This window comes from Clupea harengus, chromosome 24 (genome assembly GCF_900700415.2).
Source record: "Clupea harengus chromosome 24, Ch_v2.0.2, whole genome shotgun sequence".
Taxonomy (NCBI): domain Eukaryota; kingdom Metazoa; phylum Chordata; class Actinopteri; order Clupeiformes; family Clupeidae; genus Clupea; species Clupea harengus.
Window position 1 is genome coordinate 4,595,350 of NC_045175.1, and position 17,500 is coordinate 4,612,849.

General features: G+C 41.2%; 2 protein-coding genes across 3 annotated transcripts in view; one reads left to right on the top strand and one right to left on the bottom strand.

Annotated features, from left to right (window-relative positions):
- Positions 1-11,509, bottom strand: part of neurl1aa (neuralized E3 ubiquitin protein ligase 1Aa) — a 79,304-nt gene extending 67,795 nt beyond the window's left edge. Inside the window, exon 1 of the mRNA XM_031561907.2 lies at positions 10,871-11,509. Within this exon, the coding sequence (XP_031417767.1) occupies positions 10,871-10,952 (82 nt within the window). The 5' untranslated portion in view covers positions 10,953-11,509. The remainder of the gene's footprint in view (positions 1-10,870) is intronic.
- Positions 11,510-11,748: 239 nt separating this feature from the next.
- The window catches only part of cfap58 (cilia and flagella associated protein 58), a 117,793-nt gene continuing 112,041 nt past the window's right edge, over positions 11,749-17,500 (top strand). For both annotated transcript variants that reach the window (XM_031562556.2, XM_042703457.1), the window contains exons 1-4: positions 11,749-12,402; positions 13,228-13,500; positions 14,701-14,849; positions 17,447-17,500. The exon at positions 17,447-17,500 is cut by the window's right edge and continues 103 nt beyond it. In XM_031562556.2, the coding sequence (XP_031418416.1) occupies positions 12,397-12,402; positions 13,228-13,500; positions 14,701-14,849; positions 17,447-17,500 (482 nt within the window). In that variant the 5' untranslated portion in view covers positions 11,749-12,396. The remainder of the gene's footprint in view (positions 12,403-13,227; positions 13,501-14,700; positions 14,850-17,446) is intronic.

The window sequence follows — 17,500 nt, forward strand, 5'->3', positions numbered from 1 at the left end:
CATCTGGTCTGCATCTCCCTGCCAGTTGCCTGTACTATGCTGTGAGTATCATAGATACCATTTTTTTATCTTCTTTACCCACTCCCCCCCCCCCCCCAATCTCAAACTCGATCCCATCAACAGACAGTGACTGCTGGAAGAGGAGCAGACGGAGGCTGGGGTGAAAGTGTGTGTGTGTGTGTGGGGGGGGGGGGGAGTACCTCACACAAGACGTTTCATCTTCCCCCTGTCAAAGAGCAAATAACTCTATTACAGGATCAGTGTGAGAGCAAAACAACATATGTTCCCCATTAGGGTCACTGTAGGTCAGCTGAGTGTCCTCCATGGCCCATCCCACACGCCCTCACAGCGCTCCCTCAATGACTCCACAGTCTCGCAAGTTATAATCGCCTCCTTGTCCATATTCTGGTTCATCGTATCTGGGCAGCGGTACAAATGGACGCGGTGTGAATCGACCGTCTGTTGTATCCCGGTGGCTTCTGGCGAAGCAACAGGCAGCTTCTTTCCAAAAGCCGAGCACTTAGAGCTTTCGATTTTTCGTTCTTCATTTTTGCTGAAGCCGGGCCTTTACTGTTTCATACAGTAATAATGAATCGGTTTTTTTGCACAAATGATTGTGGTTATGTATGGGTGGGAAGGAAACAAAGAACGAGGCCATGCACACGGGGGTGTAATGATTCATTCATTCTGTCAATAAACTACAACTCCCCCTTGTTTGTTAAGATCAATAAGGTTCTTTTTTTTCATTTTGAATTATTTGCACAAGTCAAATATCATTCTAAAAATGAGATTAATTGCAATTCATTGTTATTCACACAAGCTTATACAAACGAGGTATTTCAAGTTGTGTAAACTAGCATAGCTTGTCGGACACAGCTAACTAAGATGTACTACAATTTTTTTGTCTAAAACTACAGAATGTTTGGTTTATGCAATTAGGTGGGTCTGTTATGTATGTAATTGCATGAAAAACTGTAATCATTCATTTACTACACAGGTCTAAATTTCCCAAATATACTGCTTTGTTTTATATATATCAAGCTGGTAATTTGGATAATAGAGTAAGTTACTTGGGTTGAGAGGTAAACCATCTTTGCACTAAATCTTTTTTGCAATGTATTTCAAGACAGATGTAGACCTCTTGTGTTGTACTAAAGCCCAGAGGATTCTCTGTTATTAAATCCTGTTAACGAGGTCTGATATTTTGTTGTTCTCATGACACAGAATCAATGTATTGTTTTAAAAACATGATCCTGTAGGAAACACAGTCATCAATGTTTCGTTAAATTTTGCGTATTTGATGATAATTCAAGCATATGAAGATCTTGACATGGTTTATTTTCGTTCATAAACTGCAACATCTTATTTGAAATTGTAGGGTGACAAATGTGAATAAAGAGAAGGGGAATTTTCACCTTGGGCTATAGGCCTACCTCACTTATTTTGAACATTTAGCTTAGGACACGTCACGCCTTGTAACCACAGACATAGGACCCATCTCTAAAAAGACTTCTGGATAGAATTCTCTTGTGTTTTCTTGCTCATAGGTCCTCTGTCCTCCCTCCCTATTCTTCACCTCCTCCGACAGCAATTACAAGAATGACACATCCTTCATGACGTCACATTTCAAACGATTTATGAGGGAATGAGCTGGAGGACAAAGGAACTAGGACAGAGGAAGCATGCATATATGGGATGCACCTAATGACTCACTTATTTGCCTAAACTAGGGGGTTGCACTGGTGAGAGAGGAATGAACCATTCCACAGGCTCTGAGCTCATTGAGGGTCCACAGAACCTGGAATTTATATGTATGTAACATATGCTATAGTGCCTAAATTAGTTTTTTTTTTTTCAGTAATATGAGTCGTCTAGATAATACCTGAAGGAATAGGCAGGCTACTTGGAACAAGGAATCTATCAAGAATCTAATATCACCCTTATTTATTACTGGCCAATGGTTCAGGCCATTTATATTCACGTTGAGTTGGAGCTGCGCATGTTCGTCTTTGGAGCTAACCAATGAGAATGGCGGGAACTAGGGACATTTTCTCTTCAAAAGGTATGGGTCAAACCCTGTGTCATGTCAACAGATTTCACAGCTCTGTGGAAAGGAGTTTGGTTTGCTAGCTAGCTTTGCTTGATTAGCCAACTTTGTGATCACAAACATTAGGCCTAGCCTACAAAACGTTACGGAACTTATGAACTTACATGAAATTCCACATTTGCTGGTCGAATGGAATAGAGGTGGAACACATTTTGTGTAGTTTTGATTAAGCTACCAAATTACTTACTTACAAGTTAGCTTGTTTTGTGGCTATTTTCTTAACTAGCAAACTCAATTCAGAGCTTGGCTTCAAAGTGAATGCTGGCTAATGTGGAACATGTTAAGTTAACCAATTGTTTGAATTTTTCAAGCCAGTGTTACAGCTATTGTGTCAATAAAGTGTTTGTAGGTAGGCCTACAAAACATGTCCTCTCTCATCCATCAACAGCTCCAGAAAACCAAGTCTTCAGTTTCCCTGATTTTGTACTTACAAAACAAGTAAATCAATAAACATTCAATAAACATATAATTAAACAAGCCTTTAATTCATTATTTGAATAATTGGTAGCTTTATGAAATTCAGATGCAGCCTTGAACACGTAAAAGTGGGTATGACCCATAAGGAATGCAAACAATATCTGTCAGTATTCTAGTATCTGACTGAGTCAATACATGACACAGCGCTCGGGCCAGTAAGTCACTTATTGCATGTTGCATGCCAGTTGACTACCGTTTGGCCTGCAATTACGTTGCAATGACGGCCTAATCGTATAACTTTTAATTGGGTCTAGAGATTTTGGTATTAAAAGGATGTGGTATGGCAAATGATTTAGCAGAGGGGGCAGAGCGGGTCATATTTCAGGGGGCCTAAAACATTCTACTGGTGCTCCTGGCACCAGCTGCTGCTTAACGGGCCACCTGTCTGGTCCTAGTGCCGCATATGCTGATGGTGAGTTACCCACTGCGGTGTTGATTTGTCACTCAAACACTCCATTCATGATGGTTCCTACAGTTGTGTGTGAGTAGCATATATAGCAGTATAAAAGGCAGTGGACACACTGCACCCCAGCAGGCATAGTTCAAAGTAGACACACAAGCAAGCTCAAGTTGTGTGTCTGGGTCAGTGATCATAGTCATGTTCGTATTCACTGTCGTTTGATTCAACCTGATAAAGGGAAAGGAAAACTAAGTGAATGAGATCCAGTTACAGAAAGATACAGAACCCTTACAGCACACAGATTTTATAAGTCTACAGTATATTAAATGCATCCTAAAACACACTATTGTCAACATACTACTCATACTACTGTGTTATAGTGCTGAAGCAGTCTTACTTCTCTACCTGGTCTTGCCAGACCGAGCAAACAAAAGATAACGTGAAAGAACAGGAACCAATGTACTTAATGTCCTGTTTACGTCAACATAGGTTTGCGGTATCACTGCTGTGTAAACAAAAGATGGCAGTTATCCGTGGCTGATGGGCAAACAGTGAACACCTGCTTCCTAACCATCGCCATGGACACTGCCTGTATTTTTATGAGCATGTCCCTGTTTTCTGATAGGCACAATCCACAAAGTGGTGATTATGTCTAACAATCTTCCCATGTGATAAACAGAGGTCAGTAAAAAAAGAGGAAGATGCCACAAAATAGAACCGACAACATGCATCGGCAGAACACAATGTGACAGACTGGGAATTTAGAACACAATGTGACAGAATGGGAATTTAGAAGCATATATTGGATTTTAGTATCGTATGGACATTCTACAATCAAACCACCAATTAATCTACAAATGATCAACACCATGCCGTGTTATCCGTCAGACTGTAAGACAAAACACAATCAGTGTTTCTCTTAATGAATCTGGTCCACGTCAATGCAATGCAGGACTCTTTACCTCAGTGGCCGTAGATCCAGTATTCGTTGGAAAAATAGAATGTAGAATTAAAGTGAAAAGAGATTACCTGAGGAGTCAATGACTGAGGATGAAAAACAGTGGCCATGCTTTCTGCCCCATTCAGCCAGCTTTAGGACCACAATGTCAACGTTAATTTCATTGTCTCTCCCGGCAAGTGTGTTGGCCTTGTAATCTGACCAAAAATGCACTCATGAAATCCTGCCACCTGTTTGTTTATTCCCTTTTTCAATATTATTTTTTATTCAGCATATAAAATACATGTTGTCCCCCCCCCCCTTCCATTTTACATATCTACTTACTGTAGTGCGGTAAGCTCAAGATTTGTGTTGTTATTTCGAATGTATATTTTGAGATTGCAACAATTTTAACGCTATGCAATCGGCCAAGTGCCCACTTACATTATTGAAGCCCATTTATTTTTATTTTTGCATGGGATGTCTGAGTCTGCAAGCTCTTACACTCAAAGTGGCACTGAACCCGGGTCATCACGGCTGGACTTGTCATATTGTTTGCTTTTAAGGGGGTTTATGGCAAGTCTTGTTGAAGGTTGCGAAGAGGGAGGGGTATTCCCAAGTAGGCCGTTACACACACACACACACACACACACACACACACACACACACACACACACACACACACACACACACACACACACACACACACACACACACACACACACACACACACACACACAGACACAGACACAGACACACACAGATCTTTTTGTTGCCCCTGAAGAGACAACACAGTCAGCCATTTATATGCGGTGAAGTTTTAGGATTTCTGAAATTTTACTACCAGGGAACTTTTGACTGCTTGGACAAAAATACTTTCTGTGTAAAATGTTAAAATGTTAACGGACTAGAAACCTTGGGAGTGTGTGCGTGTGCGTGTGCGTGTGCGTGTGCGTGTGCGTGTGCGTGTGTGTGTGCGTGTGAGTGTGTGTGCGTGTGAGTGTGTGTGTGTGCGTGTGTGTGTGTGTGTGTGTGTGTGTGTGTGTGTGTGTGTGTGTGTGTGTGTGTGTGAGTGTGAGTGTATGAGAGAGTGAGTGTATTTGTATGGTGTGTTCCTGGCTTGCACTCTGGCTCTCTTTCCTTTAACCTTGCTTCACTGTGTTTTAATTCACGTCTTCCATCTTTAACGGATGACTTGAGGCTACATAATCACAAAACAAACAGAATCAGCCATATTGATGGCACCCCAAGGACCACAAAAGGGAATTTCAATAGTGTTTGCAATACACTGGAATTCTTTTTCCCCCAACAAAATACTCTGTTTCAGTCCACAAAAAACAGACCAACAAATTAATTTTTCCACAGATCATAGAGCCTCGCTTGAATCAAACAAAAACATTCAAGTTGTTTACTATGATAAGCTGCTCTGATTAAGGAACGCCCCCTTCTTGATCACATCTGTTGCCCTTTTACTCTCTTCTGAGTCGCACCATGCTAATTTATGGTTGCTACACAGCATTGTATCGGCTAAGAAGCTTATAGTAGTATCACAGGATGAGTTTGACAACTGTGAAGTTAATGAGTCCCTGTGCTATGTGTATCCTATTGTGTGACCCTAACTCCTCTCTCTCTCTCTCTCTCTCTCTCTCTCTCTCTCAGTGCAGTGCTGCCTGAGGCGTTCTGGCTCCCATGATTATCATGTTCAGTGCTGCAGGGCAAAGGGCCGGTCAACGTACAGTAATGAAAAGGTGATGAAATGTGTCCTTCAGTTTTCTCTCTGTCCTCTAGAGTACCTCTGCCTTTCAGTCTCAGTCTGCTATTACCTCTCTTCGATGTTCTCTCGCTCGCTCGCTCTCTTTCTCTGTGAGTCTCTACGCCTCTGTTTATGCTTTACTTTCATGACCTCTGACCTTGATCTCTCTCGCTCGTCAGATTCATATATACAATACTTTCAGGGGTTAGCCAAAAAAGGCTTATGTATTTAAAACAAAAACAGATCATCATTGATATTCAGTTTTATTCCTGTCATTATAAGCCTGACCATGTTTAGTAAAGTATCCATAACTATTTTTGGCAGACCTGAGTGTGAAACAAAGACAAATACTGCCAGAAAAGTGAGTGGAGTTTAGATGATGTGTCAGACCGTAGCCATTTAATAATTTTTCAGGCTTCTGTTTAGGCTGCGTTTAAGCAATTTGGATAGAAACACAACTACAAAATTGTACGGTCTCCTGTGCATCTTTGTGAATAAAACAAAAAAATAAACCCACCAGCACATAAGTAACATTATCCTGTCTGTCATTGATGTTCATTATCTCACATTCTCTTTTTCCCTAATTTTCCTATTGTGCTTGAGTGCAATGTACCTGGCAATCCCGTGAGAACGAGAACCTGACACATCGCTTCAAAAGTGAATTCAACCGTATTCTGAGCCCTCTTTCTCGCTTTCTTTCATTCTCTTTCAAATTGATTGAATCTCTTTCTCTCTCTTTGTCTTTTTGACTCTATCTCCTTGCTCTTTGTCTCGCTTTGCTTAGTACAAGATGTAATACTTTAGGGTATAATAAGACGGCTCCATTACTGTTATGAGAAGCCCTCTCACTGCCACAATGGTAGGCACCACAGAAATAGAATGGTATTATGTCTATGGTAGTCACACTGATGTCTCTGTTGGGCAGGATTAGTGGCATTATGACACACACATTGCCATAAGATGAGTGAGCTCACCAAGAAGGATTACACTGGACATGGTGTGAGTGGGAGAGGGTGTGTATGCGTGAGCCATGGAGCGGTAGCATGTGTTGGAAGATATTGACGAAGTACAGAGAGAAAGAGGGAGAAGGGGGCTAGAGATGGAGAAAAAGAGGGATGAGAGAGAAAAAAGGAAATAGGAAAAAAGAAAAAGGCAGGCAAGCGAGACAGACCAGGTTCATTAGAGTGGGACTCCATTAAGTGGATACAAATTTGCTCAGTGGGGTCCCCTGTGCCGATTAATCAGACAGTTGTCCTAAATCTCCTCACCCGCTTCCTTTTTTGGGTGCATCTGGTCCAAATTCTGTTTACCATTCTTCCAGTCTCAAGCAGAACAGCACCTGGATGAAATATTCCCCTTTGCTTTTTCCCCCTCCATTCCACGAGCTCGCTCTGCACTGAATGAAATATAAGGAGCCGGCATTAAGCTTTCAAACACCCGGCCCTTTCAGCTTGGCAAACACGGGTAAACTAACCGTCAGAAATTAGTAACAAGCCATTATTCATGCAATTCCGAGAGCTCTGTGAATTTCCCGTTCTCTCCCCCTCCCTTCCTCCCTCTTTCTTTCTCTCGTTCTCTTCCTCTCTCTTTGCAAGTCTTTTTCTGAAGCGAGGAAAAATGGACCAGAACTAAACTGTTGTTTCCCTCTGGAGATTAGTCTCAGCTTGTGTATCACAGAGGTCCAGAATATAATTTGCATTTTATGGATGTGTGTGTGTGTGTGTGTGTGTGTGTGTGTGTATGTGTGTCTTTGTGTGTCTGTGTATGTGTGTGTGTGTGTGTGTGTGTGTGTGTACGCACGTCTGTGTGTCTGTGTGTGTGTGTGTACTCGTGTCTGTGTGTGTGTGTGTGTGTGTGTGTGTGTGTGTGTGTACGCGTGTGTACGCGTGTCTCTCTGTGTGTGTGTGTGTCAGCTATTAGAGCGTGCGTTAGTATGTCTGTATCTTTGCATGAGTGCATGCATGCGTGCGTGCGTGTGTGTGTGTGTGTTGTGTGTATGTGCATTTCTATGTGTGCGTGTGTGTTGTTGTTGTGTGTGTGTGCGTGCATGCATGCATGAGTTTATTTTTTTATTTTATCTTTTTTTACACAGCCTGTTCAAATAGCAATCAGTGATGCAATCGTGCCCCAGAGGAAAACTCTTCAGCAAATCATCCCATCAAGGCTCTGCTCTCAGCTCACATGCTCTCCCTTCCCTGGACGGAGTGCCGCGGCTCAACCAAATGGCACCACACAATACCCGTGAACATAACAGATACGCTCTTAAACTCACACTGCAGTGGCCCTGACTCTGAGCCTACACAATCCAGAATGTTTACAAGTGTATACTCGTATCTGACTCTGAGTATGTGACCCCCTCATACCAGCATGTGCATTTTTGACTGTGCACGGCCATAAATCAAAACAGACTCATTCTATGGAAGATTCTACGCAGAGCACTGAACATATGCAGTCGTACTCTCTTGCATCATGTTAAGATAGATGGCAACTGACTCGATTCTGTGGTTTGGCTGTGCAGAGTTAGCAAGCAATATGGAGTTAACATTACACAAGATGATATTCACACTAATACGCTCCATACTATCTTTGGATTCGTGCGAGGCATTTCAGGTTTAACACAAACATAATGTGGTCTTTTTCCTGAATACAATATGCGTCGTACAACATGAAAGTACCAGAAAGTCCATAAATAAAGATGAATTATAAATGACATTGTGCTGGCCCGGTGAAAAAAAAAAAAAAACACAGTGAGCTAATCGGCCTGAGGCAAACACAAGGTACTAGACATCAGGGCTGTTGAAGAAAAACAGGTCATTGTGCCTGCGGTCTTCTCTGTCATGTTCTCAGCCACAGAGGAGGTGCTTTAATAAGGTCTCGAGGGCTGTGAGTAGTCCATCCGCCTACTGGCTACGAGTCAGTAGAGTCAGAAAACACTGCTCTTAGTCATCCTCCATTTTACCACCCCCTCTTACTCACACCCTGCCCCCCAACAAGAAAGTCAGGAAATGCATGGACTATGGACTTGTTGTCCAATCAAATTTCTAGAGCACTTTGCTGATGAAGGACCTGTCTCCGAAAAATCCGGAGGTTCTCAACTACTTCGGCCTCTTCGTACATAAGCCAACTGAAGTACGCTGCGTTGATTTCCCCCGCTAATTATACATGCCTGACTGAGTTCTTAAAACCCAATGCTGTAGAGTCATTTTTGCATCCACCAGGGGATTTTTTTAGTTGAGTTTCAAAGTCCTGTTCTGCGCTGGAATGTATCCATCACGTGGGATTTAAACAGCACTGGAACAGCGTTGATTGTGTTTTGATGATAGCGTGGAACGTGGCTGATTGCGTTCAACTGTTTTCTATGCTTTGAGTTGGGCCAGCAGTGTTGCATTTTGTCTGGGCTGTTAATACCTGTCACATACGATGATGACTTTTCGTGTGGTAGCCAACTTCTTGTCATCTCAGCATTACGTTGTCCAAATTGCTCGTTTGAGAGCATTGATTAATGTTAAAGCCATAATAAAAAGCATGGCGGTTGGAATAGTCTCTGATGGAGCATTTGTCTTTGACAACACTGGGAAAAGGGTAATTGTGAAACCTAAAACTATGTGTACAGCCCCCTTTATTCTCAGAGAGAATGACTGAAAGAAAAAAAGAAAAGGAGAGACAGAAACCTTTTTGCCTATGATTATCTCTCACTGAAACACACTTGGAGACAATTGCCATGGGAACGGTTAACATGTTATGTGCAGTTGTCAAGGAGACCCAACCGAAAGGATAATAGAGTCTGTCACACCTTTGCTTGCTCTCCCACCTCGGCGCACACACACAGGCGCACGATTGCAAATATTCCTTAACGATTTCCTTGTGATTCGGTGATTCAAATGGAACACTCAAATCAAGCTGAAGTTTAGTGGTTATCAGGGCATTTACATCTACAGGAGGCCATTTGGAACATTAGCATGCCTCCCACTAATCAACATGCAAGTATGGCAGTGTGAGTCGTGGACAAAGAGGCATTTCTTGCTGCATGTAAACTAAGCCATTCAGAGGAGTGTAAAGTTTGCTGTCACTTTAAGCACTAAAGTGACAAAATGCACACACCAGACACAAATAGGCCAAGAATTTAGGTTTTCTCATACTAATAGGACACTATAGGACATGCAGTAACTAAATAAAAAGAAAGCCAAAAGCTATATAATGGCTGCTCAATAGAATAGAGTACTTCATTGTTGACCCTATGCAGTCTAAGCTACCGTATCTTCTTTGTCTCTTCCACATTTGAACACATGTTACCCGTGTGTCAAAACAAACACCTACAGTATATGCAGTGTGTCTGATGATGCCCGCTCACCCACTTCTCCATGAGTTGGAGATTACATTTTTTTGTTAGATGTTCACAAAGTGATTGCACCATGTGACCAATGCACATTAAAGACAGCGGAGTGCCTTCTTAAAAAAATGTAGTGCCTTTACGCCACATCTCCACTGGAATATGATGACTTGCGCTAATGACTACCATGTTCATAAATGCTTTGGTGCATAACTAACTATCCTAATGTGCTTATTACAGAGAGGGCCAACTGGAAATGTTATAGGACTGGGCTGACTATTGCATTTCCCTTATTATCTGTTTGTCTTCATTATAGGGTAGTATAGCAGACCTTACTGTCAGGGATGCAGGCCTTTTCATAATCAAGCACGGCAACAGCTTGCATCTGTAAGGACGCTTATGCTTCTAATTGTTCTAAGCCTCTTGAAGTAGGAAGCAAAGCCTTTGTCTGGCGACTGTAAAGCCCAGGGGCAAAATTTGATAATTCTGCCGACAGCAACAAAGAAGTCTCGATAAGGTTGCCACCACTGGTGTGAAGTAGTTGGACATAAACATAAGATGGCGATATTCAGGCTTTTTTCAGAGCTACGTGGTAATCTAGTATGCTATTCAAGTACGCAGATGATGTGCATATTCTAGCATTAGTGTGATTAATACAATTAATAGGAATGCTACCTTCCTATTTCTCCGACTGGAGGAGGCAACAATTAAGTCGCTGTCCTTCAGCACCACCCGGGACCTAAGCGTCCGAAGTGATTAGAAAAATACGACAGCAGTCAACCTTTTCACAGTAGCCTATGTCCACCATAACTTCCTTTACAATGGCTTAGTCTCGGTTAAGCGATTTCGTTTTAAGAATAACAGACCTTTTTGAGAGCTTGGAAGCCTTTGAAATCTGTGCTCCTGTCCTCTGTGTAAGGTAGAGATGCCAGAAACGCTGTTGCCCATGACTGATGCTGTGCCGCTGTCCTGGACAGATGTTCTTCCCGCGCTTCAACGATTTACCCAAATCACCATTCTTCCGATCACCGCGAAAGGATACTTCTCCCCATGCTTCGCTTTCGCCTTTGAATGAAGTTTCTGTCGCTCAAAACCTTGTCGAAAAAACGCCAGATGTCATAAAAATCGAGGCGACAAGACAGAAAGTTGAGATAACTCACTTCTAAAAGGCGGTATAAATGGCAGATTCTCTCCTTTTCAAAGTGAATTTAAAAAAAAAAAAATCCAGTGCAGACCAGAAAAGCATTTCCGAACCGTAACACTGAAGTTGTCGGCTACCTAGTCAGCAGTTTGTTGATATTGCTGATACTTTTCATTTTGTGTGTTAGGCCTGCTGCGCAGGGTTATCGCGTATCCCAGATGTCGCAGTGGATGGTTCATCTCCACTGTATCTCCATGTTATAGTAGATTGGATTATTGTTGGGCACTGCAAATAGTCTCCCACAAACCTAGTTCACAGACTACGCGATTATATGATAATCCAAAAACGATAGTATTGAATTAGAGTTGCTCACAATAAAGCAAACAATCTTTTAAGCTATAAGTGAATATTTTTTTTGGTATCGGGGTTTTCATAAACATTTTAACATGCACATTTCCTCTATATTCAGACACATTTTGGGAAAGACTATCGACTACAATTAAGAAAAAAAATGTTTTATACTACTAACATAAACCCTCAATACTCGATAGACATGTTGATAGAAGCCTGAGTTTTCAATCCAAACATTTTGACTATTTCCCAATAGGTTGAAAGGAGGTAGCCTAAAAAAAGGATTTCCACGTTGAATTAGCTATAGGCGGTAATCATAGAATATGTAGAAAATAGTCACTATCACCTTAACACAACGGAATTAATTGAACAGTCTTGGTCTCTGACTAAACATGACCTGCTATTTGTTCACCAAGATCTATGCAGCCACGCACTCCGGGAGACCATGATTTGTGTAAAGCTGCCATCTAGTGTAGTCAAAAAAACAACAAACGAAACTAGGACTGCCCATTTGCTTACGAATACAACATGTATTATGTCTAACAGGAATATGCGAATTCTTCGAGGGGACAATAAAATGCCCTTCTCTTCGCAGCAACTTTGTAACTTTTACTGTAACTGTAACTTGTAACTGGATACGTTTCATTCTCTCGTGCATTCGATCTCCACATCGAAAGGGGAGTGGCCTAGTTGCTAAGGAACGGGGACGCGTTGCCTTGGAGTTTTAGACCAACAGTAACTGCAGCAGGAAATGAGGGAGTTCGTCCCAGTATTTCAAAGTGTTTTAGCAGCAAGTGAAATGTCTGACGATAGCAATTTAAGTTGTTAATAATTTCTCTTGAGTCCTTGGAATTTACCAGTTTACCAATTTAACACTGAAGTTAACGGACAAGCGGCGTGATGGAGGTGTGCATTTTCTGTGCTGTATCAGATTTTAATATTCAATTGCTGGCTATTTAGCCTAGGTTGCTACAGCTAGCAAGGGACGTTACCTTGAAATTTAATCTGTGCTAGCTTGTACTCCAAGAAACGGTCTGTCATAATGTCATCGTAACTTTATTTAAACAACTCGAGTTATTCCACATTATGTTCCTTACGCTGATCCGAGCGTTGGCCTTTTCATTGGTTGTCGCACCTGCCCAACGTATACATTTGAACCTCTCTAACAGTGACAGTGACTTAAGTTATGCCTAACTGGCAGGCTACAACAACTGAAGGGTTATCCGTTTTCCTAACACATGCACACACAAACACTCTTCCACACGGAGACTCATCCCTAGGCATCACTAAACCACAAAGGCTTGTGCGTGCACAAAGAAATCATGCACAGTTGTTAAAACAGAAGGGTAGAATTATTCTTAAACAGACGTCCTTTTTAACAGTCCTTCTTCTCTCACTGTGTACACCATACAGTATCCCACTCATATGATAGCTGGCTCTTGAGCTGATGTGGCCATAGTCAGGATCAAATTAGTGCTTTTATAGCCAAAAGGTTTTCGTTGGTAGCCTATGTGTACCCAATCATCACTGTGCTACCAACCTTTACCACAGTATTTCTGCAGTATTATTAGGCTATTGGTACAGTCTCTACAGAATGTATCCCCCTGTCTTTCCAGAAACGTAGGCAAATGTGATCGCTGCTCCTCTTAGTGATTTCATTATTATATGAAAGACCTGTAGAGCAACCCAACGACACTGGATCCCTATTGGTAACGCTGTCTCTCTCCACAGTCTCCCGACATGGAGTCCGAGATGTCCTTTGAGGTGCTGGAGAAGGAGTTTCAGCAGGTGCTCAGCGAACTCCTGGGAGACAAGAGCCTGGAGAAGTTCCGCACGGAGTATGAGAAGCTGACCAAGGCCCTGAGGAAATCGCACGACAGCGAGAAGCGGCTGATGACCAAATGCAGGGAGCTCAATGCAGAGATCGTGTCCAACTCCGTCAAGGTGTCCACGGCACTGAAGCTCTCCCAGGAAGACCAGACGACCATCACCTCCCTCAAAAAGGTACATCCATCCACAAGTGTGAAAAAGTAATGGAGATCTCAGACAGGCAGGACAGGTAAACATCACTGACTTGGGAATATTTATTTTTGCAGGCTGATGGAGAAATGTCACAAAATGTCTGTGTGTGGCTGTCCCATAAAAAAAAATCTCCAATGAAAATAGAAAACATTCCAAATGATATCCGCTGATTTTCCTGTCAGACCTGGAGTTATCATCTCCTTCTTTGACAGTGTTGCCTGGTGGTCTGGCTTTTTTTCCAGCAGACATGTGGCAATAATAATAAACAAGAAGAACAAAAAAAGATCATCCACCAATCTGTACTTAGTTCCCAGAGTGGATAAATGAAAATGTTGTTCCAGGAAGATATGATGCACAAAATGGCAGTTGTATGTCAACTTGGGTCATCTATTCAGTTTATTTGCACTCTAACCTAGAAAAATGTGTTTCTGGAACAGCACCGGAGAACTAGTTTGCTAGTTACCCATTTTATGCTAATTTATTCTTCCAGGGAAATATTGTACTTTCTACTCTGCTATATTTATTTGACAGCTTTAGTTACTAGTTACTTTTAAGATGAAGATTTAACATACTGGATAATATAACACGCTTTTGAAATACAAGACATTGATAAAGAATAATAATGCCTTCTGACGTCTTACAAAAAGCAGTGTGTAGTTGGGCTGACATTTCAGATATCTATGAGATAACTCCACCAAATAATGAGTTTCCCTCTAAACTTCACATGGTTTCATTTCAATAAATGTTCAAATTATCTAATATCTCACCAAAAATGAGAGAATGATTAGATAAAAAGTCCCAAAACTGAAAAGAGATTTGTGTATCTGAATTTGTTTTCTTTCCTTTCCCACGAATCATCTCATGATGAAAGTTACTGGATGGTGAAATAAAATACAAATAAATAAAAAAAAAAAACTCTGTGTATATCAGGCATTTTATAACTGTTGAGTATTTATTCATGAGGGAAAGGAGAAGATGAAAACGTTAGTATTCCATTGAGGGCTAAGGCAGTTATTTAACCATTGTCCTCAAACTTTAATGAATCTCACATTGCTTTTCATCCCAAATTAGACGACTGATCTCTCTTTCGATCTCTCCCTGGAGAGAGGCAGGCGTGCTGTGCCATTCTCCCGATTTGTCAGTCGCTGATGCTCAGATGTGTCCCGTGATGTTTCCCTGCAGGAGATCGAGAAGGCCTGGAAGATGGTGGACACGGCCCACGTTAAAGAGCTCAGAGCCGATGAGACCATCCAGGTGCTGAAGGTGGAGATAGGCAATCTCACCAAACTGGTGGAACAAGGCGCCGGGCTATCTCTGGGACAGGAACAAAGGTGAGTCGTCTTCTTTTTTCTTTTTTTTACCCATACAATCTCACCACGCTGGTGGAACAAGGCGCCGAGCTATCTCTGGGACAGGCACAAACATGAGGCTTCTTTTCTTTCTTTTTTTTTTAACCCATACATTTTCCTATACAATATTTACTTATACCTACACAAAGGTAAACGGAAAGCAGTGCAAGGCTGTGTTGGATTCATAGATGATGAGAGAGGATCTCCATGCCAAAAGGGAATGGATAGATTTCCTGTAATGTTTTACAGCTAGTTCATTAAATTAAGCCCCTACGCCTTTAGCGATCCTGCAAAGGAAACGTTTTATTTAGTTAATTCTTCTGTATGGTCATATGTTCTGACAGAAGTGGTGGATCAAGGCGCTGGGATGTCTGAAGGCTTTTTTCCTCCTCTATCTTACAGTAGTACATGATAGTACAATACAATGGTAATAGACACAGAACGTACTGCAGGGCTGTCCTTTCAGTTGAAAGAGAATTTCTGTGGTAGAATAGAGTGGATACATTGCTGTGATGTTTTATAGTCAGCTGTCAGGAAGCAAAGCCCTTACATGCTGCAATGAAAATGTGTTAAGGCGAAGTATTCATTAGTCAGCACATTCATTTGTTCTCATTTGGATGAACTGCAAGTCATGAATTGAGTTATAGCTTTCATAGCAGTCCCACCTTTGACAATAAGAAAATAATTACAGTGTAACAATTACACCACAGTGCAAAGATTGAGACACTCATATAGCCTGTTACCTGTTTTTAATAAAAAAATATCAGCTCTAGTATAGCCTTTCTTAAACATTGTTTCTACATTTGAACATTTTCAATTTCATTTCATTAATCAGTTAACTTTTAATAAAAAAAAAAAACAAACACAGATGTCCATCAGGTGTTGCATAGCTTTTCATTGCTTCTACATTTAAACAGTTAAACATATTTAATTTCCTTTCATCAATCAGTCAAATTTTATTTGATCAGGGCTTTTGTTGAAAAGGGATCAAATCCAGCCAGATTAAATATGACTTTATGATTGGCTATGTATCGTTCCATTCTTTGAATCAGTTTTTGTGAGACGTATGTCTATTGTATTAATAATTAGGCCAGCTTTCCCTTCTAACGTATAGGCTAAATGGTTAGCCTTGACCATATTTTAAGTACAAAGTAAGCTATTAACTCATCACTACTAGTTACAGACTTCTATGCTGTGAGATCACTGCCATACTTAGCAGTAGTTGGTTGTTTAAGGTTCTCTGTCTGTTCTTTCACTCTCAGCCTGCGCAACCCCCCCCACATTGCAGCACCTCTGCGCCCCTCTAGGGGGCCTGCCCCACACTTTGGGAACCACTTTCTAGTTAACGATCTGGTTAAAGAAAACAACTTAGATCGTATCTGTCTAACAGAAACTTGGCTTAACGATGACACAGCAACTTTCTAGGAAACTGTTGTAGGACTGTTGTTCAAAATCACTGAGCTAGGTGAATTTACATCAATTGAATATCTTGCTATAGAGCTCAAAACCGAATCAGTACTGTTTGTTATTATATATCGGCCACCCAAGCACTTGGCAATGTTCATACAAGAATTCTCTGAACTATTAGCACTATGTGTCACCAGATATGACAAAATAGTCCTGAATGGAAATCTCCTTGACAGTTTCGATCTAACTCAACACATAACAGATCCAACACACCAGCACGGAAACACACTAGATCTAGTAATAACAACTGGACTAAACATCAATAATATTTCAATAACGGATCTACCCCTCTCTGACCATCATTGTATACTTTTTGATGTGGAGAGAAAAGGAGAGAACACATTAGTCCTGTCCTAGCTTCTTTACACTGGCTTCCTGTTACCTTTAGAATTGACTTCAAGGTCCTCCTCCTCACATACAAAGCTCTAAATGGACAAGGACCTAGCTACATTGATAACTCTCTTACTAACTACACACCAGCTAGAACACTGCGATCATCAGATACAGGTCTATTACAGGTCACCAGAAGCAGTCATAAGAAGATTGGTGATTCCAAAATTATGGAACACATTACCCATTAATATTAGGGAAGCAAATCTTTTTACCAAAGCATTTGAATAATTTTCTGTGGGGTTGATACTAACTGTAACTTTCATTATTTTGACTATTTCAGAAGGGTTTTACTACTTTTATTACTTTTATACCTTTTATCATGATTTTAGTAATCCAAGAAGCCTATCGGAACATCAGGTTCTGATACAATGTTGATCATTATTTAACTCCATGTATTGCTCTTGCTTCTTGCTTTTATTGATTTTATGTAAAGCACTTTGAACTGCAACTCTTTTGTACGAAATGTGCTATATAAATAAAGTCTTACTTACTTACTTACTGCAACAGGGTTGGATAGTTACTCAAGTTTACTACAGAAAACACACTTTTTTTCGGAACAACCAACTTGGTGTAGATATTGCATAATAACACCGCCCAGGTTTTGTGGATTGTATTGCAACCTCTATTCTCAGCCTGTGTGTGTGTGTGTGTGTGTGTGTGTGGTGTGTGTGTGTGTGTGTGTGTGGTGTGTGTATTCACACTGTGTCTCTTTCTCCCAGCGTGGGGGATCTGCTGAAAATCAAAGCAGACCTGACCAAGGAGAGAGACGACCT